This window comes from Tachypleus tridentatus, chromosome 12 (genome assembly GCF_004210375.1).
Source record: "Tachypleus tridentatus isolate NWPU-2018 chromosome 12, ASM421037v1, whole genome shotgun sequence".
NCBI classification, from domain to species: domain Eukaryota; kingdom Metazoa; phylum Arthropoda; class Merostomata; order Xiphosura; family Limulidae; genus Tachypleus; species Tachypleus tridentatus.
Window position 1 is genome coordinate 136,086,052 of NC_134836.1, and position 25,484 is coordinate 136,111,535.

Consider the following 25,484-nt stretch of genomic DNA (forward strand, 5'->3'; position numbering starts at 1 on the left):
ATAAAGGGAAAGACCATATTTATAACGACAACTAACATAAAGGGAAGAGACCATATTTATAACGAACACATCTTAACATAAAGGAAATATCTGTATATTTATAAATGACACTTAACATAAAGGAAATATTTATAACGACATTTATAAGGGATATTTATAACGACACTTAACATAAAGGATTTATAAGACCATGATATTTATAACGACACTTAACATAAAGGAAAGGGTCATATTTATAATGATACTTAACTTATAAAGGAAAGACCATATTTATAACGGTTACATATTTATAAATATAAAAGGAAAGACCATATTTATAACGACACTTAACATAAAGGAAGAAGACCATATTTACAACGAATAACGACACTTAACATAAAAAGGAAGAGACCATATTTATAACGACACTTAACATAAAGGAAAAGACCATATTGATAACCATATCCAATATGCTTTATAAATCACCATGTTATAACGACACTTAACATAAAGGAAAGGCCGCATATTATATATTAATGACCGCTAACATAAAGGAGATGAATGAAAATCAACATAATAACCTTATTCTGTATAATTAAATGGATTTGACATAAAGGAAATGAGTTATATTGTATTAACATAAAGGAAAGACATTTATGACACCATACCATTCACTAAACCTCTATTATCGACAATAAGCATAAAAAACAACAAAAATTGCACAATGTTAATGAGCAGTTTAAAAGTGACAGGACATATGTTTTAAAACTGGCTGCATCTGTCAAAGCACCTAAAGCTGACAACATGGATTTCATGAAATATGTATTAGCAAGTGTAACCAAAATGAAATAGCTAGTTATAACATAGCAAGCATAATGCATTTTCAGTATAGTACAACAGGAAACTAAATGTAGTTTGATTTCCGAATTACAACAAAAACTTACATCCACACGCTGGAATTTCTGAAGACCATCTTCCCGTGTCCAAACATATTAGTTCTGAAGTTCCTACTAGTTGGTAGTCTCAATACAGGAGAATGTACATTTATCTCCTGTCACTGACGATGAACAATTCCCTGCTATTTCTCCATTTTCTGGAGCAGAGAGTGTTGGACAATAGGATTGTTGAACTAAAGTTACATATGAAACAATGTGACAACGTCTGAACTTGACTGGAAAATACTAACAATAGAAAACTGGATACATCGTGTACAGAACAGAACTAATGTTTAACAAAACACTTTACAATATATTATTTATCATATAGTACAAGCTTTTATCAAATGTAATTCATCATAATATGTTTATGTCATGAAGTTCACAAAATGATATTCGAGTGCTCTTTGTACTAGTCTTTTCTGAACTTGAAGTGATAGCCTAGAAGAAATAATAATCAGTGATGACGAGAAAACCCACTTGAAGAGAACCTGACGATGACCGAAGAAGGTCAAAACGTTGTTCGCCCCTCTACACAAAAATGTTCTCAACCCAAACCAGCTGTTTTACATATATATTAGACTAGAAAAAGGAAATTCTTTATGACGAGAAACCCACTTGAAATCAAAATGTATCTCAGAACGGCTGGTACGGGTATTAACACTTATTGCTAAGGGGAGAACAACGTTTCAACGTCTAGGTCATCTTCAGGATAACAAACAGAGTTTGCAAGTGACCGCTACCGGACCCGTCTTAGGGACAAGAGTATAAACGAGTAGGGATTGCAGGGGCGTTCCAGTTGGATGTTAGGTTATTAGTTAGTATAGGTATAAAGGTGTTCCTTTATATTGGTTTTAGTTGCTGTGTGAGTAGGACTTCTTTGATTTTTTGTGTTTTTTGTTTTTTAATATTTGTTTCCTTATTTAGTATCTGGGTGGGGCCCGGCATGGCCAGGTGGGTTAAAGCGTGCGACTCGTAACCTGAGGTCGCGGTTTTGCATCCCTGTCACACAAACATGCTCGCCTTTTAGGCCGTGGGGGCGTTATAATGTGACGGTCAATCTCATTATTCGTTAGTAAAAGAGTACCTGAAGAGTTGGCGGTGGATGGTGATGACTAGCTGCCTTCCCTCTAGTCTTATACTGCTAAATTAGGGATGGCTAGCACAGATAGCCCTCAGTAGCTTTGCGCAAAATTAAAAAACAAACAAACAAAACGTATCTGGGTGTTTTCTATGGTTATGTTTGTTTATTTGATTTGAAGTGTTCAAAATGTGTGATGGTGGAAAGGCCCGGCATGGCCAAGCGTGTTAAGGCGTGCGACTCGTAATCTGAGAGTCGCGGGTTCGCATCCCCGTCACGCCAAACATGCTCGCCCTTTCAGCCGTGAGGGTGTTATAATGTGACGGTCAATCCCACTATTCGTTAGTAAAAGAGTAGCCCAAGAGTTGGCGGTTGGTGGTGATGACTAGCTGCCTTCCATCTAGTCTTATACTGCTAAATTAGGGATGGCTAGCACAGATAGCCCTCGAGTAGCTTTGTGCGAAATTCAAAACAAACAAACAAATGTGATGGTGGTTTGTTTGTTTTGTTCTTTAATTTAGTTTCCATTTTTCTGCTTATTTCTTTCCTCAGTATAGAAGTCGTGGCAGTTGTGCATTGTATTTTATAAATTATGTTGGTGTTGTGTTTGTTAGTTTAGTTTTTACCAATATAAAGGAACGTAAAGGTGAAACTAAAGAATACTAATAAACCAGAATAGAAACATTGTAGGTAAAGGTGAAACTAAAGAATACTAATAAACCAGAATAGAAACATTGTAGGTAAAGGTGAAACTAAAGAATACTAATAAACCAGAATAGAAACATTGTAGGTAAAGGTGAAACTAAAGAATACTAATAAACCAGAATAGAAACATTGTAGGTAAAGGTGAAACTAAAGAATACTAATAAACCAGAATAGAAACATTGTAGGTAAAGGTGAAACTAAAGAATACTAATAAACCAGAATAGAAACATTGTAGGTAAAGGTGAAACTAAAGAATGCTAATAAACCAGAATAGAAATATTGTAGGTAAAGGTGAAACTAAAGAATACTAATGAACCAGAATAGAAACATTGTAGGTAAAGGTGAAACTAAAGAATACTAATAAACCAGAATAGAAACATTGTAGGTAAAGGTGAAACTAAAGAATACTAATAAACCAGAATAGAAACATTGTAGGTAAAGGTGAAACTAAAGAATACTAATAAACCAGAATAGAAACATTGTAGGTAAAGGTGAAACTAAAGAATACTAATAAACCAGAATAGAAACATTGTAGGTAAAGGTGAAACTAAAGAATACTAATAAACCAGAATAGAAACATTGTAGGTAAAGGTGAAACTAAAGAATGCTAATAAACCAGAATAGAAATATTGTAGGTAAAGGTGAAACTAAAGAATACTAATGAACCAGAATAGAAACATTGTAGGTAAAGGTGAAACTAAAGAATACTAATAAACCAGAATAGAAATATTGTAGGTAAAGGTGAAACTAAAGAATACTAATAAACCAGAATAGAAATATTGTAGGTAAAGGTGAAACTAAAGAATACAAATAAACCAGAATTTGTGAAATCAGTAGAATAAGAAAGATTTCTAGTTTAAGTTCTAGCTGAATTGAAAATAATCAACATACGTTTCAAGTAATACTTAAGTAAGGAGCCCCTCAAAAAATACAAAATGTCCATCAGGGCAGGTCAGTGATGTTGGTAAGAAATTTCTAAATATTTATGAAAAGTTCTGTATGTGTTATACATGTTTTCTCCAAGATTAGCCAATCTATTAACCTTATATCAATGTGTTGTTATAGGAAAGATGTACAGTTACAACATGAATAAAACCAATTCTTACTGTGACAAGTAGGGGTTGTTGCAGACCAACTGCAAGACTCCAGACGTACCAATTCTGAGTCCCCTACTAGTTGGTACTCTTCTAGACAGGAAAACATACACCTGTCTCCAGTCACGGGAGACAAGTTCTTATATTTATTCAAGTCTACACACTGAAGCATTTGGTCTGTAACTACAAAGTGTTCACCACAAATGTGAAAACCATGACTTACGTTCACATGTTGGAATTTCTCCAGACCAAATTCCGGTGTCTAAACAGGTCAAATCTGAAACTCCCACTACTTGGTATTCTCCTATACAGAAGAATGTACAACGATCTCCTGTCACTGCAGATGAACATATTCCTGCTATTTCTCCATTTTCAGGAGCAGTGATTGTTGGACAGTTGGACTGTTGAACTGAAGACATAACAGTGACAGGGTGGAAATATTTAAAGTTTAGTTTAATAATAGTGGTTACAGATTTTGTATCTATATTTGTATCCAATTGTATTTCTCTAAGATACAGTGAAAATTATCATTATTATTATACAGATACTTCCAAATGTCATATTTCAAACATGCAAGTCAGTTAGTCACTTGACAGCCAAAGCCAACAGCCAACATAAACTCACTAAGAAACAGAATGTATCATAGTTACATTTTCACATTATTTGTACTTAAAATGATAACACCTACAAGTGATAACTTTTGAAAATGGAATATAAAAAGCATCTCCAATATAAAACATTAATATCATGAAGCTGTATCCATGTCGAGGATTTACACTTTCTGAGGAGGAGATGTAATTTGTATTTAGTGGCATTACAAAGCAAAGGAATACAGATTAAAATGGGAAGCCAGAACCAAACAAAAATAGACTTGCAACAGGTGATATTCTGGGATTGTTAAGAAAAGTGTAGCTTCTTATAACAGGTGATATTCTGGGATTGTTAAGAAAAGTGTAGCTTCTTATAACAGATGATATTCTGGGATTGTTAAAGAAAGTGTAGCTTTTTATAACAGGTGATATTCTGGCATTGTTAAGGAAAGTGTAGCTTCTTATAACAAGTGATATTCTGGGATTGTTAAGGAAAGTGTAGTTTCTTATAACAGGTGATATTCTGGGATCGTTAAGAAAAGTGTAGCTTCTTATAACAGGTGATATTCTGGGATTGTTAAAGAAAGTGTAGCTTCTTATAACAGGTGATATTCTGGGATTGTTAAGAAAAGTGTAGCTTCTTATAACAGGTGATATTCTGGGATTGTTAAGAAAAGTGTAGCTTCTTATAACAGGTGATATTCTGGGATTGTTAAAGAAAGTGTAGCTTCTTATAACAGGTGATATTCTGGGATTGTTAAGAAAAGTGTAGCTTCTTATAACAGGTGATATTCTGGGATTGTTAAAGAAAGTGTAGCTTTTTATAACAGGTGATATTCTGGCATTGTTAAAGAAAGTGTAGCTTCTTATAACAGGTGATATTCTGGGATTGTTAAGGAAAGTGTAGTTTCTTATAACAGGTGATATTCTGGGATTGTTAAGGGAAGTGTAGCTTCTTATAACAGGTGATATTTTGGGATTGTTAAGGGAAGTGTAGCTTCTTATAACAGGTGATATTCTGGGATTGTTAAGGGAAGTGTAGCTTCTTATAACAGGTGATATTCTGGGATTGTTAAGGGAAGTGTAGTTTCTTATAACAGGTGATATTCTGGGATTGTTAAAGAAAGTGTAGTTTCTTATAACAGGTGATATTCTGGGATTGTTAAGGAAAGTGTAGCTTCTTATAACAGGTGAGAATATTAGAACTCAATAGTTAATGAAGAAATATATCTCTGTAGAAAAGTGAAACAAGTCACTTGGACACAAGATGCTTCCCCAAAATAATCATTTGTTATCAAATTATTAAGAAACCATTTTTTGAGACGTTATGTTCATTTGACACAGATAAATATAGATATAGATGTAAAAATAAATCCACAGTATTAATGTTTTGTTAGATTTATAGTTCTTTTTTACGATATCCTTGCTTGAGTGAAACTCTAGGAAAAAGAGACAAAAACAGATTGTTGAATCTTTATTTCATATTTTGTTCTTGATTTTAGTTTTTGCTTTTTGACAATTCACAAAATAAACTTACCAAATTTATAAACAGATTTTTCAAATATTCTGAATTAGGTAGAAATTGTCTTAAATACATTTGATATTTACATTGTTTTAGTTTGTTGTTTTTTATATTTTCCTAATAAATGAGATCACGCTTGTTCAGCTGGAAATATTTAGTTGATTTATCCACATATAAAACATTATACTGTACCATGAAAATGTCTAGCAGTTTAATACACATTGGTAAACCCACGACTAATTATACTGACTTAAAAACAACAGCTTTGGATATATGTTGTCATTCGTTTCTATTTAAATTGAAACAAACATAGTATAGGAATCATACTGTAGCAACAGAGTCTCTGAAGAAATGAAAAACATAACTTACGTTCACATGATGGACTTTCTCCAGACCAATTTCCAGTGTCCAAGCATGTCAAATCCGAAAGTCCTACCAGTTGGTAGTTTCCTAAACAGGAGAAAGCACATCGATCTCCTGTCACTGCAGATGAACATGATCCTGCTATTTCTCCATTTTCAGGAGCAGTGATTGTTGGACAGTAGGACTGTTGAACTGAAAATAAAACAGTAATAGAGTGTAAATATTTAGAAATTGTCCAAGAATAATGGAAGATATTTCTTTTCATATATTCTCATAATTATACTTCTATAATGTTTAAGATGTTTGAAAAGTGTTTTATTGAAATTATGTTAAATTTGGAAATTAGTAAGAATGTGGACGACTACAGCCGATATGAACTAATGAGACAGTTGCGTTTATCATAAGTCTGATTTGACACTAATTGGCATACCATAGCTAGTGTAATGCTACTGAAGACTTCCTGCTTTTGTCAAAACATCTAACAGCCCATTTTGACACAAGGTACTTAATTATTAATGTCAGAGATTTAGAACTTCCAAAGCAGGTGTATTTCTTGCACTTAATGGTATTTAGAAAGCACAGGAGCATGGATTAACTTGGGACACTTGTACTATCACCAGAGAGGGACTTGATACAGGTCGTAAACCAGAAGTGTTAATAAAAGTTTAGTGTCTGCAAAAGTTGAGAATATATGAGCAATAAGAACAGTGTAAAAACTGTCCACGTGTCACACAACTATACACATAATAATCATAAAATATATCCCTGTGAAAAAATGACACAAGTCACATGCACACAAACTAGTTCCACAAAAGGATGAGATTAGATTGTTAAGAGACTAATGTTTACCGAATATGATTTATCATATGATACAGATACATTCATATTCATAATCTTATTTTTATTTCAACCTACAATTCTCTCTAAAAGTAACTTTGTTTAGATGAAATTTTTAGGAAAGTCAAACCCCAAAATGTATTTACTGACACCATAAACAGATTGTTGGATATGTAAAAGCAACTTAATTTAGATAGAAAATGACTTATATATGTTTGAATCTTATAACATTTTAGTTTGTTATTTTGTGTCCAGTTTCAGATAACATTAATGTAACAAATTTGTTTATTCTTGTTATAATGAACATGATTTGATTGTTCTGATGATATAGACTATATTACATAATATATTTTGACGATAGCTGCTAATTTAATACTCATTGGTAAATTCATGACAATGAATTAATACGTCTTTAGACAGAATAATTTTGGATATGTTGTCATTTGTGTCTGCTTTAAGTTGATATGAACATAATATAGAAATAATGTGGCAAAGAAGTTACTGAAGGTGTGAATAACATGACTTACGTTCACACGATGGACTTTCTCCAGACCAACTTCCGGTGTCCAAACAGGTCAAATCCGAGACTCCTACCAGTTGGTACTCTCCTTCACAGGAGAATGTACATCGATCTCCTGTCACTGCAGATGAACACATTCCTGCTATTTCTCCATTTTCAGGAGCAGTGATTGTTGGACAGTTGGTCTGTTGAACTGAAAACAGAATATATCACATGTTAAGAAACAAAGGTCACATCCACATGTTAACAAAAGTTTATAACATGAGGGTCAGAGAAAGAATATTCGTTATTTATAACATGAGATACTGGTTGGTTCACAAGCTATTTAAATGTGTTATTAATGAAAGTTTTCAGGGTATTCATTAAACCCTTACTGACCCTCCCAGTGGAAGGTATGTAGATTTGTGATGATAAAAATCGAGTTTATATACACAAGGTGGCAGAACATAAATAGATATTTAAGATGCTTTGTACTTATCAACAAAAGGTACAAATAACTGCTTCAACCATTGTTTATGTTCTTTGAACCTTTAGTGTTTATATTCTTTGAACCTTTAGCGTTTATATTCTTTGAACCTTTAGCGTTTATATTCTCTGAACCTTTAGCGTTTATATTCTCTGAACCTTTAGCGTTTATATTCTCTGAACCTTTAGCGTTTCTGTTCTTTGAACCTTTAATGTTTATGTTCCTTGGACTTTAGTGTTTATGTTCCCTGAACCTTTAGTGTTTATGTTCCTTGAACCTTTGATGTTGATCCTAGAAAGCTGTTATATAAAATCTTCCAATGTGTTCAGTGATGTTAAAGTTACATTTGCAGTCACGATTTGGGCTGTAAACATTATTTCATGTTGTACAGCTAAACTTTGAGCCAGCGCTACAAACAGTAGATACTTGTATTGATCATGACAGAGGTTTGAAAACTGGTGATATCAGAAGTTTCAAACTGAGGACTAGGTTTTTCCAAAACCATTCTGTCTGAAGAAAAGAAACATAACATTGAATAATATATAACAGAATAAAAGAGCTTGGCTGAGTAGTTAGTATTGTTCATTATGATTCTGCTTGGCTGAGTAGTTAGTGTTGATCATTATGATTCTGTTTGGCTGAGTAGTTAGTGTTGTTCATTATGATTCTGCTTGGCTGAGTAGTTAGTGTTGTTCATTATGACTCTGCTTGGCTGAGTAGTTAGTGTTGTTTATCATGATTCTGTTTGGCTAAGTAGTTAGTGTTGTTCATTATGATTCTACTTGGCTGAGTAGTTAGTATTGTTCATTATGATTCTGCTTGGCTGAGTAGTTAGTGTTATTCATTATGATTCTGCTTGGGTGAGTAGTTAGTGTTGTTCATTATGATTTTGCTTGGCTGAGTGGTTAGTGTTATTCATGATTATTCTGCTTGGCTGAGTAGTTAGTGTTGTTCATTATGATTCTGCTTGGCTGATTAGTTAGTGTTATTCATTATGATTCTGCTTGGGTGATTAGTTAGTGTTATTCATTATGATTCTGCTTGGCTGAGTAGTTAGTGTTATTCATTATGATTCTCCTTGGCTGAGTAGTTAGTGCAATTCATTATGATTCTGCTTGGCTGAGTAGTTAGTGTTATTCATTATGATTCTGCTTGGCTGAGTAGTTAGTGTTATTCATTATGATTCTGCTTGGCTGAGTAGTTAGTGTTATTCATTATGATTCTGCTTGGCTGAGTAGTTAGTGTTATTCATTATGATTCTGCTTGGCTGAGTAGGTAGTGTTATTCATTATGATTCTGCTTGGCTGAGTAGTTAGTGTTGTTCATTATGATTCTGCTTGGCTGAGTAGTTAGTGTTGTTCATTATGATTCTGCTTGGCTGAGTAGTTAGTGTTGTTTATCATGATTCTGCTTGGCTGAGTAGTTAGTGTTATTCATTATGATTCTGCTTGGCTGAGTAGTTAGTGTTGTTTATTATGATTCTGCTTGGCTGAGTAGTTAGTGTTGTTGATTATGATTCTGCTTGGCTGAGTGGTTAGTGTTGTTTATTATGATTCTGCTTGGCTGAGTGGTTAGTGTTGTTTATTATGATTCTGCTTGGCTGAGTGGTTAGTGTTGTTTATTATGATTCTGCTTGGCTGAGTAGTTAGTGTTATTCATTATGATTCTGCTTGGCTGAGTAGTTAGTGTTGTTCATTATGATTCTGCTTGGCTGAGTGGTTAGTGTTATTCATGATGATTCTGTTTGGCTGAGTAGTTAGTGTTGTTCATCATGATTCTGCTTGGCTGATTAGTTAGTGTTATTCATTATGATTCTGCTTGGCTGAGTAGTTAGTGTTATTCATTATGATTCTGCTTGGCTGAGTAGTTAGTGTTGTTTATTATGATTCTGCTTGGCTGAGTAGTTAGTGTTGTTTATCATGATTCTGCTTGGCTGAGAAGTTAGTGTTGTTTATTATGATTCTGCTTGGCTGAGTAGTTAGTGTTATTCATTATGATTCTGCTTGGCTGAGTAGTTAGTGTTGTTTATCATGATTCTGCTTGGCTGAGTAGTTAGTGTTATTCATTATGATTCTGCTTGGCTGAGTTGTTAGTGTTATTCATTATGATTCTCCTTGGTTGAGTAGTTAGTGTAATTCATTATGATTCTGCTTGGCTGAGTAGTTAGTGTTATTCATTATGATTCTGCTTGGCTGAGTAGTTAGTGTTATTCATTATGATTCTGCTTGGCTGAGTAGTTAGTGTTATTCATTATGATTCTGCTTGGCTGAGTAGTTAGTGTTATTCATTATGATTCTGCTTGGCTGAGTAGTTAGTGTTGTTTATTATGATTCTGCTTGGCTGAGTAGTTAGTGTTGTTTATTATGATTCTGCTTGGCTGAGTAGTTAGTGTTGTTTATTATGATTCTGCTTGGCTGAGTAGTTAGTGTTGTTTATTATGATTCTGCTTGGCTGAGTAGTTAGTGTTATTCATTATGATTCTGCTTGGCTGAGTAGTTAGTGTTATTCATTATGATTCTGCTTGGCTGAGTAGTTAGTGTTGTTTATTATGATTCTGCTTGGCTGAGTAGTTAGTGTTGTTTATTATGATTCTGCTTGGCTGAGTAGTTAGTGTTATTCATTATGATTCTGCTTGGCTGAGTAGTTAGTGTTATTCATTATGATTCTGCTTGGCTGAGTAGTTAGTGTTATTCATTATGATTCTGCTTGGCTGAGTAGTTAGTGTTATTCATTATGATTCTGCTTGGCTGAGTAGTTAGTGTTGTTTATCATGATTTGCTTGGCTGAGTAGTTAGTGTTATTCATTATGATTCTGCTTGGCTGAGTAGTTAGTGTTAATTCATTATGATTCTGCTTGGCTGAGTAGTTAGTGTTATTCATTATGATTCTGCTTGGCTGAGTAGTTAGTGTTATTCATTATGATTCTGCTTGGCTGAGTAGTTAGTGTTATTCATTATGATTCTGCTTGGCTGAGTAGTTAGTGTTATTCATTATGATTCTGCTTGGCTGAGTAGTTAGTGTTATTCATTATGATTCTGCTTGGCTGAGTAGTTAGTGTTATTCATTATGATTCTGCTTGGCTGAGTAGTTAGTGTTATTCATTATGATTCTGCTTGGCTGAGTAGTTAGTGTTATTCATTATGATTCTGCTTGGCTGAGTAGTTAGTGTTATTCATTATGATTCTGCTTGGCTGAGTAGTTAGTGTTATTCATTATGATTCTGCTTGGCTGAGTAGTTAGTGTTGTTTATTATGATTCTGCTTGGCTGAGTAGTTAGTGTTATTCATTATGATTCTGCTTGGCTGAGTAGTTAGTGTTATTCATTATGATTCTGCTTGGCTGAGTAGTTAGTGTTATTCATTATGATTCTGCTTGGCTGAGTAGTTAGTGTTATTCATTATGATTCTGCTTGGCTGAGTAGTTAGTGTTATTCATTATGATTCTGCTTGGCTGAGTAGTTAGTGTTATTCATTATGATTCTGCTTGGCTGAGTAGTTAGTGTTATTCATTATGATTCTGCTTGGCTGAGTAGTTAGTGTTATTCATTATGATTCTGCTTGGCTGAGTAGTTAGTGTTGTTCATTATGATTCTGCTTGGCTGAGTAGTTAGTGTTGTTCATTATGATTCTGCTTGGCTGAGTAGTTAGTGTTGTTTATCATGATTCTGCTTGGCTGAGTAGTTAGTGTTATTCATTATGATTCTGCTTGGCTGAGTAGTTAGTGTTGTTTATTATGATTCTGCTTGGCTGAGTAGTTAGTGTTGTTCATTATGATTCTGCTTGGCTGAGTAGTTAGTGTTGTTTATTATGATTCTGCTTGGCTGAGTGGTTAGTGTTGTTTATTATGATTCTGCTTGGCTGAGTGGTTAGTGTTGTTTATTATGATTCTGCTTGGCTGAGTAGTTAGTGTTATTCATTATGATTCTGCTTGGCTGAGTAGTTAGTGTTGTTCATTATGATTCTGCTTGGCTGAGTGGTTAGTGTTATTCATGATGATTCTGTTTGGCTGAGTAGTTAGTGTTGTTCATCATGATTCTGCTTGGCTGATTAGTTAGTGTTATTCATTATGATTCTGCTTGGCTGAGTAGTTAGTGTTATTCATTATGATTCTGCTTGGCTGAGTAGTTAGTGTTGTGTATCATGATTCTGCTTGGCTGAGTAGTTAGTGTTGTTTATTATGATTCTGCTTGGCTGAGTAGTTAGTGTTATTCATTATGATTCTGCTTGGCTGAGTAGTTAGTGTTGTTTATCATGATTCTGATTGGCTGAGTAGTTAGTGTTATTCATTATGATTCTGCTTAACTGAGTTGTTAGTGTTATTCATTATGATTCTGCTTGGCTGAGTAGTTAGTGTAATTCATTATGATTCTGCTTGGCTGAGTAGTTAGTGTTATTCATTATGATTCTGCTTGGCTGAGTAGTTCGTGTTATTCATTATGATTCTGCTTGGCTGAGTAGTTAGTGTTATTCATTATGATTCTGCTTGGCTGAGTAGTTAGTGTTGTTTATTATGATTCTGCTTGGCTGAGTAGTTAGTGTTGTTTATTATGATTCTGCTTGGCTGAGTAGTTAGTGTTGTTTATTATGATTCTGCTTGGCTGAGTAGTTAGTGTTATTCATTATGATTCTGCTTGGCTGAGTAGTTAGTGTTATTCATTATGATTCTGCTTGGCTGAGTAGTTAGTGTTGTTTATTATGATTCTGCTTGGCTGAGTAGTTAGTGTTGTTTATTATGATTCTGCTTGGCTGATTAGTTAGTGTTGTTCATTATGATTCTGCTTGGCTGATTAGTTAGTGTTATTCATTATGATTCTGCTTGGCTGAGTAGTTAGTGTTATTCATTATGATTCTGCTTGGCTAAGTAGTTAGTGTTATTCATTATGATTCTGCTTGGCTGAGTAGTTAGTGTTGTTTATCATGATTTGATTGGCTGAGTAGTTAGTGTTATTCATTATGATTCTCCTTGGCTGAGTAGTTAGTGTAATTCATTATGATTCTGCTTGGCTGAGTAGTTAGTGTTATTCATTATGATTCTGCTTGGCTGAGTAGTTAGTGTTATTCATTATGATTCTGCTTGGCTGAGTAGTTAGTGTTATTCATTATGATTCTGCTTGGCTGAGTAGTTAGTGTTATTCATTATGATTCTGCTTGGCTGAGTAGTTAGTGTTATTCATTATGATTCTGCTTGGCTGAGTAGTTAGTGTTATTCATTATGATTCTGCTTGGCTGAGTAGTTAGTGTTATTCATTATGATTCTGCTTGGCTGAGTAGTTAGTGTTGTTTATTATGATTCTGCTTGGCTGAGTAGTTAGTGTTGTTTATTATGATTCTGCTTGGCTGAGTAGTTAGTGTTGTTTATTATGATTCTGCTTGGCTGAGTAGTTAGTGTTGATTCATTATGATTCTGCTTGGCTGCTTGGCTGAGTAGTTAGTGTTATTCATTATGATTCTGCTTGGCTGAGTAGTTAGTGTTGTTTATTATGATTCTGCTTGGCTGAGTAGTTAGTGTTGTTTATTATGATTCTGCTTGGCTGAGTAGTTAGTGTTATTCATTATGATTCTGCTTGGCTGATTAGTTAGTGTTATTCATTATGATTCTGCTTGGCTGAGTAGTTAGTGTTATTCATTATGATTCTGCTTGGCTGAGTAGTTAGTGTTATTCATTATGATTCTGCTTGGCTGAGTAGTTAGTGTTATTCATTATGATTCTGCTTGGCTGAGTAGTTAGTGTTATTCATTATGATTCTGCTTGGCTGAGTAGTTAGTGTTATTCATTATGATTCTGCTTGGCTGAGTAGTTAGTGTTATTCATTATGATTCTGCTTGGCTGAGTAGTTAGTGTTATTCATTATGATTCTGCTTGGCTGAGTAGGTAGTGTTATTCATTATGATTCTGCTTGGCTGAGTAGTTAGTGTTGTTCATTATGATTCTGCTTGGCTGAGTAGTTAGTGTTGTTCATTATGATTCTGCTTGGCTGAGTAGTTAGTGTTGTTTATCATGATTCTGCTTGGCTGAGTAGTTAGTGTTATTCATTATGATTCTGCTTGGCTGAGTAGTTAGTGTTGTTCATTATGATTCTGCTTGGCTGAGTAGTTAGTGTTGTTCATTATGATTCTGCTTGGCTGAGTGGTTAGTGTTGTTTATTATGATTCTGCTTGGCTGAGTGGTTAGTGTTGTTTATTATGATTCTGCTTGGCTGAGTGGTTAGTGTTGTTTATTATGATTCTGCTTGGCTGAGTAGTTAGTGTTATTCATTATGATTCTGCTTGGCTGAGTAGTTAGTGTTGTTCATTATGATTCTGCTTGGCTGAGTGGTTAGTGTTATTCATGATGATTCTGTTTGGCTGAGTAGTTAGTGTTGTTCATCATGATTCTGCTTGGCTGATTAGTTAGTGTTATTCATTATGATTCTGCTTGGCTGAGTAGTTAGTGTTATTCATTATGATTCTGCTTGGCTGAGTAGTTAGTGTTGTGTATCATGATTCTGCTTGGCTGAGAAGTTAGTGTTGTTTATTATGATTCTGCTTGGCTGAGTAGTTAGTGTTATTCATTATGATTCTACTTGGCTGAGTAGTTAGTGTTGTTTATCATGATTTGATTGGCTGAGTAGTTAGTGTTATTCATTATGATTCTGCTTGGCTGAGTTGTTAGTGTTATTCATTATGATTCTCCTTGGTTGAGTAGTTAGTGTAATTCATTATGATTCTGCTTGGCTGAGTAGTTAGTGTTATTCATTATGATTCTGCTTGGCTGAGTAGTTCGTGTTATTCATTATGATTCTGCTTGGCTGAGTAGTTAGTGTTATTCATTATGATTCTGCTTGGCTGAGAAGTTAGTGTTATTCATTATGATTCTGCTTGGCTGAGTAGTTAGTGTTGTTTATTATGATTCTGCTTGGCTGAGTAGTTAGTGTTGTTTATTATGATTCTGCTTGGCTGAGTAGTTAGTGTTGTTTATTATGATTCTGCTTGGCTGAGTAGTTAGTGTTATTCATTATGATTCTGCTTGGCTGAGTAGTTAGTGTTATTCATTATGATTCTGCTTGGCTGAGTAGTTAGTGTTGTTTATTATGATTCTGCTTGGCTGAGTAGTTAGTGTTATTCATTATGATTCTGCTTGGCTGAGTAGTTAGTGTTGTTTATTATGATTTGCTTGGCTGAGTAGTTAGTGTTATTCATTATGATTCTGCTTGGCTGAGTAGTTAGTGTTATTCATTATGATTCTGCTTGGCTGAGTAGTTAGTGTTATTCATTATGATTCTGCTTGGCTGAGTAGTTAGTGTTGTTTATTATGATTCTGCTTGGCTGAGTAGTTAGTGTTGTTTATTATGATTCTGCTTGGCTGAGTAGTTAGTGTTATTCATTATGATTCTGCTTGGCTGAGTAGTTAGTGTTATTCATTATGATTCTGCTTGGCTGAGTAGTTAGTGTTATTCATTATGATTCTGCTTGGCTGAGTAGTTAGTGTTGTTTATTATGATTCTGCTTGGCTGAGTAGTTAGTGTTGTTTATTATGATTCTGCTTGGCTGAGTAGTTAGTGTTATTCATTATGATTCTGCTTGGCTGAGTAGTTAGTGTTATTCATTATGATTCTGCTTGGCTGAGTAGTTAGTGTTGTTTATTATGATTCTGCTTGGCTGAGTAGTTAGTGTTATTCATTATGATTCTGCTTGGCTGAGTAGTTAGTGTTGTTTATCATGATTCTGCTTGGCTGAGTAGTTAGTGTTATTCATTATGATTCTGCTTGGCTGAGTAGTTAGTGTTGTTTATTATGATTCTGCTTGGCTGAGTAGTTAGTGTTGTTGATTATGATTCTGCTTGGCTGAGTGGTTAGTGTTGTTTATTATGATTCTGCTTGGCTGAGTGGTTAGTGTTGTTTATTATGATTCTGCTTGGCTGAGTGGTTAGTGTTGTTTATTATGATTCTGCTTGGCTGAGTAGTTAGTGTTATTCATTATGATTCTGCTTGGCTGAGTAGTTAGTGTTGTTCATTATGATTCTGCTTGGCTGAGTGGTTAGTGTTATTCATGATGATTCTGTTTGGCTGAGTAGTTAGTGTTGTTCATCATGATTCTGCTTGGCTGATTAGTTAGTGTTATTCATTATGATTCTGCTTGGCTGATTAGTTAGTGTTATTCATTATGATTCTGCTTGGCTGAGTAGTTAGTGTTGTGTATCATGATTCTGCTTGGCTGAGAAGTTAGTGTTGTTTATTATGATTCTGCTTGGCTGAGTAGTTAGTGTTATTCATTATGATTCTACTTGGCTGAGTAGTTAGTGTTGTTTATCATGATTTGATTGGCTGAGTAGTTAGTGTTATTCATTATGATTCTGCTTGGCTGAGTTGTTAGTGTTATTCATTATGATTCTCCTTGGTTGAGTAGTTAGTGTAATTCATTATGATTCTGCTTGGCTGAGTAGTTAGTGTTATTCATTATGATTCTGCTTGGCTGAGTAGTTAGTGTTATTCATTATGATTCTGCTTGGCTGAGTAGTTAGTGTTATTCATTATGATTCTGCTTGGCTGAGTAGTTAGTGTTGTTTATTATGATTCTGCTTGGCTGAGTAGTTAGTGTTGTTTATTATGATTCTGCTTGGCTGAGTAGTTAGTGTTGTTTATTATGATTCTGCTTGGCTGAGTAGTTAGTGTTATTCATTATGATTCTGCTTGGCTGAGTAGTTACTGTTATTCATTATGATTCTGCTTGGCTCAGTAGTTAGTGTTGTTTATTATGATTCTGCTTGGCTGAGTAGTTAGTGTTGTTTATTATGATTCTGCTTGCCTGATTAGTTAGTGTTGTTCATTATGATTCTGCTTGCCTGATTAGTTAGTGTTATTCATTATGATTCTGCTTGGCTGAGTAGTTAGTGTTATTCATTATGATTCTGCTTGGCTGAGTAGTTAGTGTTATTCATTATGATTCTGCTTGGCTGAGTAGTTAGTGTTGTTTATCATGATTTGATTGGCTGAGTAGTTAGTGTTATTCATTATGATTCTCCTTGGTTGAGTAGTTAGTGTAATTCATTATGATTCTGCTTGGCTGAGTAGTTAGTGTTATTCATTATGATTCTGCTTGGCTGAGTAGTTAGTGTTATTCATTATGATTCTGCTTGGCTGAGTAGTTAGTGTTATTCATTATGATTCTGCTTGGCTGAGTAGTTAGTGTTATTCATTATGATTCTGCTTGGCTGAGTAGTTAGTGTTATTCATTATGATTCTGCTTGGCTGAGTAGTTAGTGTTATTCATTATGATTCTGCTTGGCTGAGTAGTTAGTGTTGTTTATTATGATTCTGCTTGGCTGAGTAGTTAGTGTTGTTTATTATGATTCTGCTTGGCTGAGTAGTTAGTGTTGTTTATTATGATTCTGCTTGGCTGAGTAGTTAGTGTTATTCATTATGATTCTGCTTGGCTGAGTAGTTACTGTTATTCATTATGATTCTGCTTGGCTCAGTAGTTAGTGTTGTTTATTATGATTCTGCTTGGCTGAGTAGTTAGTGTTGTTTATTATGATTCTGCTTGCCTGATTAGTTAGTGTTGTTCATTATGATTCTGCTTGCCTGATTAGTTAGTGTTATTCATTATGATTCTGCTTGGCTAAGTAGTTAGTGTTATTCATTATGATTCTGCTTGGCTAAGTAGTTAGTGTTATTCATTATGATTCTGCTTGGCTGAGTAGTTAGTGTTGTTTATCATGATTTGATTGGCTGAGTAGTTAGTGTTATTCATTATGATTCTCCTTGGTTGAGTAGTTAGTGTAATTCATTATGATTCTGCTTGGCTGAGTAGTTAGTGTTATTCATTATGATTCTGCTTGGCTGAGTAGTTAGTGTTATTCATTATGATTCTGCTTGGCTGAGTAGTTCGTGTTATTCATTATGATTCTGCTTGGCTGAGTAGTTAGTGTTATTCATTATTATTCTGCTTGGCTGAGTAGTTAGTGTTATTCATTATGATTCTGCTTGGCTGAGTAGTTAGTGTTATTCATTATGATTCTGCTTGGCTGAGTAGTTAGTGTTGTTTATTATGATTCTGCTTGGCTGAGTAGTTAGTGTTGTTTATTATGATTCTGCTTGGCTGAGTAGTTAGTGTTGTTTATTATGATTCTGCTTGGCTGAGTAGTTAGTGTTGTTTATTATGATTCTGCTTGGCTGAGTAGTTAGTGTTATTCATTATGATTCTGCTTGGCTGAGTAGTTACTGTTATTCATTATGATTCTGCTTGGCTGAGTAGTTAGTATTGTTTATTATGATTCTGCTTGGTTGAGTAGTTAGTGTTGTTTATTATGATTCTGCTTGCCTGATTAGTTAGTGTTATTCATTATGATTCTGCTTGCCTGATTAGTTAGTGTTATTCATTATGATTCTGCTTGGCTAAGTAGTTAGTGTTATTCATTATGATTCTGCTTGGCTGAGTAGTTAGTGTTATTCATTATGATTCTGCTTGGCTGAGTAGTTAGTGTTATTCATTATGATTCTGCTTGGCTGAGTAGTTAGTGTTATTCATTATGATTCTGCTTGGCTGAGTAGTTAGTGTTATTCATTATGATTCTGCTTGGCTGAGTAGTTAGTGTTATTCATTATGATTCTGCTTGGCTGAGTAGTTAGTGTTATTCATTATGATTCTGCTTGGCTGAGTAGGTAGTGTTATTCATTATGATTCTGCTTGGCTGAGTAGTTAGTGTTGTTCATTATGATTCTGCTTGGCTGAGTAGTTAGTGTTGTTCATTATGATTCTGCTTGGCTGAGTAGTTAGTGTTGTTTATCATGATTCTACTTGGCTGAGTAGTTAGTGTTATTCATTATGATTCTGCTTGGCTGAGTAGTTAGTGTTGTTTATTATGATTCTGCTTGGCTGAGTAGTTAGTGTTGTTGATTATGATTCTGCTTGGCTGAGTGGTTAGTGTTGTTTATTATGATTCTGCTTGGCTGAGTGGTTAGTGTTGTTTATTATGATTCTGCTTGGCTGAGTGGTTAGTGTTGTTTATTATGATTCTGCTTGGCTGAGTAGTTAGTGTTATTCATTATGATTCTGCTTGGCTGAGTAGTTAGTGTTGTTCATTATGATTCTGCTTGGCTGAGTGGTTAGTGTTATTCATTATGATTCTGCTTGGCTGAGTAGTTAGTGTTGTTCATCATGATTCTGCTTGGCTGATTAGTTAGTGTTATTCATTATGATTCTGCTTGGCTGATTAGTTAGTGTTATTCATTATGATTCTGCTTGGCTGAGTAGTTAGTGTTGTGTATCATGATTCTGCTTGGCTGAGAAGTTAGTGTTGTTTATTATGATTCTGCTTGGCTGAGTAGTTAGTGTTATTCATTATGATTCTGCTTGGCTGAGTAGTTAGTGTTGTTTATCATGATTTGATTGGCTGAGTAGTTAGTGTTATTCATTATGATTCTGCTTGGCTGAGTTGTTAGTGTTATTCATTATGATTCTCCTTGGTTGAGTAGTTAGTGTAATTCATTATGATTCTGCTTGGCTGAGTAGTTAGTGTTATTCATTATGATTCTGCTTGGCTGAGTAGTTAGTGTTATTCATTATGATTCTGCTTGGCTGAGTAGTTAGTGTTATTCATTATGATTCTGCTTGGCTGAGAAGTTAGTGTTATTCATTATGATTCTGCTTGGCTGAGTAGTTAGTGTTGTTTATTATGATTCTGCTTGGCTGAGTAGTTAGTGTTGTTTATTATGATTCTGCTTGGCTGAGTAGTTAGTGTTGTTTATTATGATTCTGCTTGGCTGAGTAGTTAGTGTTATTCATTATGATTCTGCTTGGCTGAGTAGTTACTGTTATTCATTATGATTCTGCTTGGCTGAGTAGTTAGTATTGTTTATTATGATTCTGCTTGGTTGAGTAGTTAGTGTTATTCATTATGATTCTGCTTGGCTGAGTAGTTAGTGTTGTTTATCATGATTTGATTGGCTGAGTAGTTAGTGTTATTCATTATGATTCTCCTTGGTTGAGTAGTTAGTGTAATTCATTATGATTCTGCTTGGCTGAGTAGTTAGTGTTATTCATTATGATTCTGCTTGGCTGAGTAGTTAGTGTTATTCATTATGATTCTGCTTGGCTGAGTAGTTAGTGTTATTCATTATGATTCTGCTTGGCTGAGTAGTTAGTGTTATTCATTATGATTCTGCTTGGCTGAGTAGTTAGTGTTATTCATTATTATTCTGCTTGGCTGAGTAGTTAGTGTTATTCATTATGATTCTGCTTGGCTGAGTAGTTAGTGTTATTCATTATGATTCTGCTTGGCTGAGTAGTTAGTGTTGTTTATTATGATTCTGCTTGGCTGAGTAGTTAGTGTTGTTTATTATGATTCTGCTTGGCTGAGTAGTTAGTGTTGTTTATTATGATTCTGCTTGGCTGAGTAGTTAGTGTTGTTTATTATGATTCTGCTTGGCTGAGTAGTTAGTGTTATTCATTATGATTCTGCTTGGGTGAGTAGTTAGTGTTGTTCATTATGATTCTGCTTGGCTGAGTGGTTAGTGTTATTCATGATGATTCTGCTTGGCTGAGTAGTTAGTGTTGTTCATGATGATTCTGCTTGGCTGAGTAGTTAGTGTTGTTCATTATGATTCTGCTTGGCTGATTAGTTAGTGTTATTCATTATGATTCTGCTTGGCTGAGTAGTTAGTGTTATTCATTATGATTCTCCTTGGCTGAGTAGTTAGTGTAATTCATTATGATTCTGCTTGGCTGAGTGGTTAGTGTTATTCATTATGATTCTGCTTGCCTGATTAGTGTGTTATTCATTATGATTCTGCTTGGCTGAGTGGTTAGTGTTGTTTATTATGATTCTGCTTGGCTGAGTGGTTAGTGTTGTTTATTATGATTCTGCTTGGCTGAGTAGTTAGTGTTATTCATTATGTTTCTGCTTGGCTGAGTAGTTAGTGTTATTCATTATGATTCTGCTTGGTTAATGTCTGCAACTCGTGACTGCAAGAAAAGAAAATTGTAGTCTACATTTTTTTGGTGACATCGGTGTATTATAAGGGTAACAGTCACATCTTGTAACTTCTTTGACAAAAACAGCTAAAGAATTGTTGGTGGGTACTGTTGGCTAGCAATATTCCCTGTACTCAGTGAATTAGAAAAATAGAGACGACCGACACAGATAGCCAGTTAGTAAATTTGTATAAATATCCAAAACTAAGATAATTACTTTCCATTCTATTTAAAAATTAATTAAGTGGCTGAAAAATATGTTTAATAACTAAGTGTTGGTGAGTGGTAAAAGAATGGGCCATAGAGGGATTCGAAGTACATTATTGAACTGTACTACAGAACAGACCTAGAATGTTTAAGAATACTTTCCTTATTATCATAAACATTTTTCAGAAGTAATGCATTTGAAACTTTGAGGTACTTAGAATACTTTCCTAATTATAATAAACAGTTTATCAGAAGTACCATGTTTCCAACTCTGAGGTACTTAGAATACGTCCTTAATTATCATAAACATTTTATCTGAAGTAACACGTTTCTAGCTTTGAGGTACTTAGAATACTTTCGTAATGAGCATAAGCATTTTAGTGGAAGTAACATCTAATTTTGAGTTACTGTAATATCTGAGTGTTTTGTAAGGTCCTTTCTCGGAGAGAACAAAGTATTTAGTTTATCTAAAAAACGTTTAGTTTTTGCTTTAAAAACCATCTTTATTTATTCTAACAAACTCTGTCAGATGTTTCATTATTGAACAAATTATATCCACTCTATATTATTAAGGGGCTACTGTTTTACAATCCTCTATATTGTTAAAGGGCTACTGTTTTACAATCCTCTATATTGTTAAAGGTCTACTGTTTTACAATCCTCTATATTGTTAAGGAACTACTGTTTTAGAATCCGTAGGCTTATACCAAACAAATAAATTCAGGTTCACAATCTATGAAATATTATTACTAGACTTACAGTTCTATTTGAAAGTAAATTTATTTAGGTGAACCTTCAGTGAAATCAGATGACATAAAAGTTCAACTTAGTCATGAACAGTAACTTCTGATGTCTGAAGTTACTCAACATTTACATCAGTTTCCTTTCTTATTTTTTAATGTTTGTTTTGAATTTTGTGCGAAACTACACGAGGCCTATCTGTGTAACTGTCCCTAATTTAGCAGTGTAAGACTGGAAGGAAAGCAGCTATTCATCACCATCCACTGTCAACCCTTGAGCTACTCTTTTACCAATGAATAGTGGGATTTCCCGTGACACTATAATGCTCTCACGGCTGAAAGGGCGAGCATGTTTGGTGTAATGAGAATTCGAACCTGAGATCCTCAGAATACGAGTCGAGTACCTTACCCACCTGACCATGCTGGGACGGTGTTTTCATATTTTCCTAATAAATGAGATCATGCTTCTTCAGCTGGAAATACTCAATTGTTCTATCCACATATAAAACATTATACTGTACCATGAGAATGTCTAGCAGTGTAATACACATTGGTAAACCCACGACTAATTATACTGACTTAATACATCCATAAACACAACAGCTTTGGATATATGTTGTCATTCGTTTCTATTTAAATTTAAACAAACATAGTATAGGAATCATGTAGCAACAAAGTCTCTGAAGAAATGAAAAACATAACTTACGTTCACATGATGGACGTTCTCCAGACCAATTTCCGGTGTCCAAGCATGTCAAATCCGAAAGTCCTACCAGTTGGTAGTTTCCTACACAGGAGAAAGCACATCGATCTCCTGTCACTGCAGATGAACATGATCCTGCTATTTCTCCATTTTCAGGAGCAGTGATTGTTGGACAGTAGGACTGTTGAACTGAAAATAGAACAGTGCTAGAGTGGAAACATCTAAAACTTGTTGCCAAATAATACTGGTTAAAGGTCACTAACAGATTATAGTGATGAATAATATAAACTTTAATCCTGTTTCGTGATGATGTGAAACCCACATAAAGGTAAAATGTATTCTCACTACAGCTGGTGAGGTGTATAAGAACTTTAATTAAAATAAACTACAGAATTACGTTTTGACCTTCTTAGGCCATCTTCATGTTTAGAAAGACAAATTTTTAGCATCAAAATGACCTGAAAAGGTTGAAATGATGTTCTATACTATATTTTAATTAAGGAAGGAAGGTTTATTTGGACAAGAAGTGAACCAGGTACTACAGGATTATTGTTAATTATGATAACAGTTATGGACTTGTTAAACCCAGTAAATTATGAACGTTTTGTTATAATTGCTTAACAAACATGTATTTGAGCATGTATCCTCTAGAAAAACATAAATATTCAAACCCTATAAGAAAGACACTTTAACCACTTATTTTTTATCATATTATTTTATTATACTGATTTACCCTCTTAATAGTCAGGTATCTTGCAATGTTCACTAACAGATTCTAGTGATGAACAATATATGTACTTTAAGCATTGAATAAGAAGTGAAATGAACCAGATTTAGATATGAACCATTTAGTAAAGAAGTGCTATGAAAGGTAACGTTGTAATTAGTTTTGAATCTCATAAAAGTTTTATAAATCAAGAAAACTGTGTAAACTTAAGTGATAATTAAATAAACATTTTGTTTAGATGTTTTCAAACTTTATTGGTATTATGTTTGTATTAGTACAATGGATTTGGCTAACTACTATCATAATACAGGTTAATGTACTTGTTTCTTACATAAAAATAATTATTAATAGACACCAAGGTGCGAGATTAGACACACATGAAGTTTCACTATACAAGATCAAATATCTTATACAGACTTTTAAAAACTCAGTTCGTAATTTCTTGTGATACAACGTTACAAAACCATAATGTTTAGTAATTCTAAAGACTCACAATGTTTGTTTCACTTAAGTGATACACACCTGTCACATGAATAGATTATTAGTTTGTAAATATACAACGAATTTGTAAATTGATCATTTCATGCATCAAAAAGTAAGGATATCTTTTATTTCACTCTGTATTATTTCCTGTATGAATGGTTATTACGATGTTCACAAAACACTAAATGTTTTTATAACTATCTAAAACAAGACATTTTATATACTTGTATCAGTTTAGGAAATTGTTAAAACAAAAATGTTAACAAAACAAAATATTCTTACTGTTACAAGTGGGAGTTGTTCCAGACCAACTTCCAGACTCCAGACAGATCAATTCTGAGTCTCCTACTAGTTGGTAGTTTTCCAGACAGGAGAACGTACACCTGTCTCCAGTCACGGCAGACGAACACAATCCAGATAATTCTCCATTTTCTGGGGCACTCAAAGTTGGACATCCTGATTCAGTAACTAATTGTAAAAATAGATATTAAATTTACAAAAACAATTTCATAACTATGACAGATGTTATTTAATACTTAGGTCAGTGTTTCTTCTACAGTCTCACCATATTGTTTCTTTAATCTCTCGTATGTAGAATGTGAGATCGTTAAGCCTAATATGTCACAGAAGGCTAAACAAATACATAGATTTTATCTTTAATGACACTCTAACCAAATTCCTTGTTTAGAAGTGATACAAGAAGAAATAATAAAATGGTTGTACAATAATTTATCATAAGTTACAATGTAACATTTTCTCATTCACGTGTTCTGATATGAAATCAAGATGGCGGCTACACTGTAACTCAGACATATCACAGTTGAAGTGTTGAAAATAGTTTTTTCGAAAGTTGCTTCACCTATAATTTTCTACAAGTTGGCTTGAACACCATATTCTTGTTACATATTGTTACACTAGTCTAGTTCATATATTTATTCAAGTCTAAACACTGAATAATCTGGTCTGTAACTACAAAGTGTTCACGATAAATGTGAAAAATATAACTTACGTTCACATGTTGGACTTTCTCCAGACCAACTTCCAGTGTCCAAACAGGTCAAATCTGAGACTCCAACTAGTTGGTAGTCTCCTACACAGGAGAACGTACATCGATCTCCTGTCACTGCAGCTGAACATATTCCTGCTATTTCTCCATTTTCAGGAGCAGTGATTGCTGGACAGTAGGACTGTTGAACTGAAGACAGAAAGTAATAAAGTGGAAATATTGAGAGCTTGTTTCTACATACTAGAAGTTAAAGATTTTGTGACGATACACGAGCCCAAATTTTTTGTACAAGTTATAGTAAAACTGTCTTAATTATTATATAAAATTAGTCATAAGTAAAAAGATTGGTCATTCAAAGTGTAATTGGAACCTAATGTCTAACGCTTGTTTAACACTCCTACGAAAAGTGGGGCCTAATAGGCCCCAGAGCAACTTGAAAGGTTAGTAATATTAGGCTAATAATTTTGTATTTAAATGAAATTCCCATTTCATTGAAGTTAACATTCAAGAATATTATGAATGTGAATACAAGTCCGCTGATTTCTCCAAGCCCGTTCCCTTAGCTGTGGTTTCGCT

The 25,484-nt window shown here is 34.2% G+C and overlaps 1 protein-coding gene across 5 annotated transcripts in view; it reads right to left on the reverse strand.

Annotated features, from left to right (window-relative positions):
* Nucleotides 1-959: 959 nt before the first annotated feature.
* The window catches only part of LOC143234801 (P-selectin-like), a 38,817-nt gene continuing 14,292 nt past the window's right edge, over nucleotides 960-25,484 (reverse strand). For 3 of the 5 annotated variants that reach the window (XM_076472437.1, XM_076472435.1, XM_076472434.1), the window contains 7 exons: nucleotides 24,912-25,097; nucleotides 24,185-24,370; nucleotides 22,696-22,881; nucleotides 7,634-7,819; nucleotides 6,276-6,461; nucleotides 4,018-4,203; nucleotides 960-1,108 (listed from right to left, as the gene is read on the reverse strand). In XM_076472437.1, coding sequence (XP_076328552.1) covers nucleotides 990-1,108; nucleotides 4,018-4,203; nucleotides 6,276-6,461; nucleotides 7,634-7,819; nucleotides 22,696-22,881; nucleotides 24,185-24,370; nucleotides 24,912-25,097 — 1,235 coding nt within the window. In that variant the 3' untranslated portion in view covers nucleotides 960-989. The remainder of the gene's footprint in view (nucleotides 1,109-4,017; nucleotides 4,204-6,275; nucleotides 6,462-7,633; nucleotides 7,820-22,695; nucleotides 22,882-24,184; nucleotides 24,371-24,911; nucleotides 25,098-25,484) is intronic. The other 2 variants (XM_076472436.1, XM_076472438.1) reach the window with 2 other exon arrangements.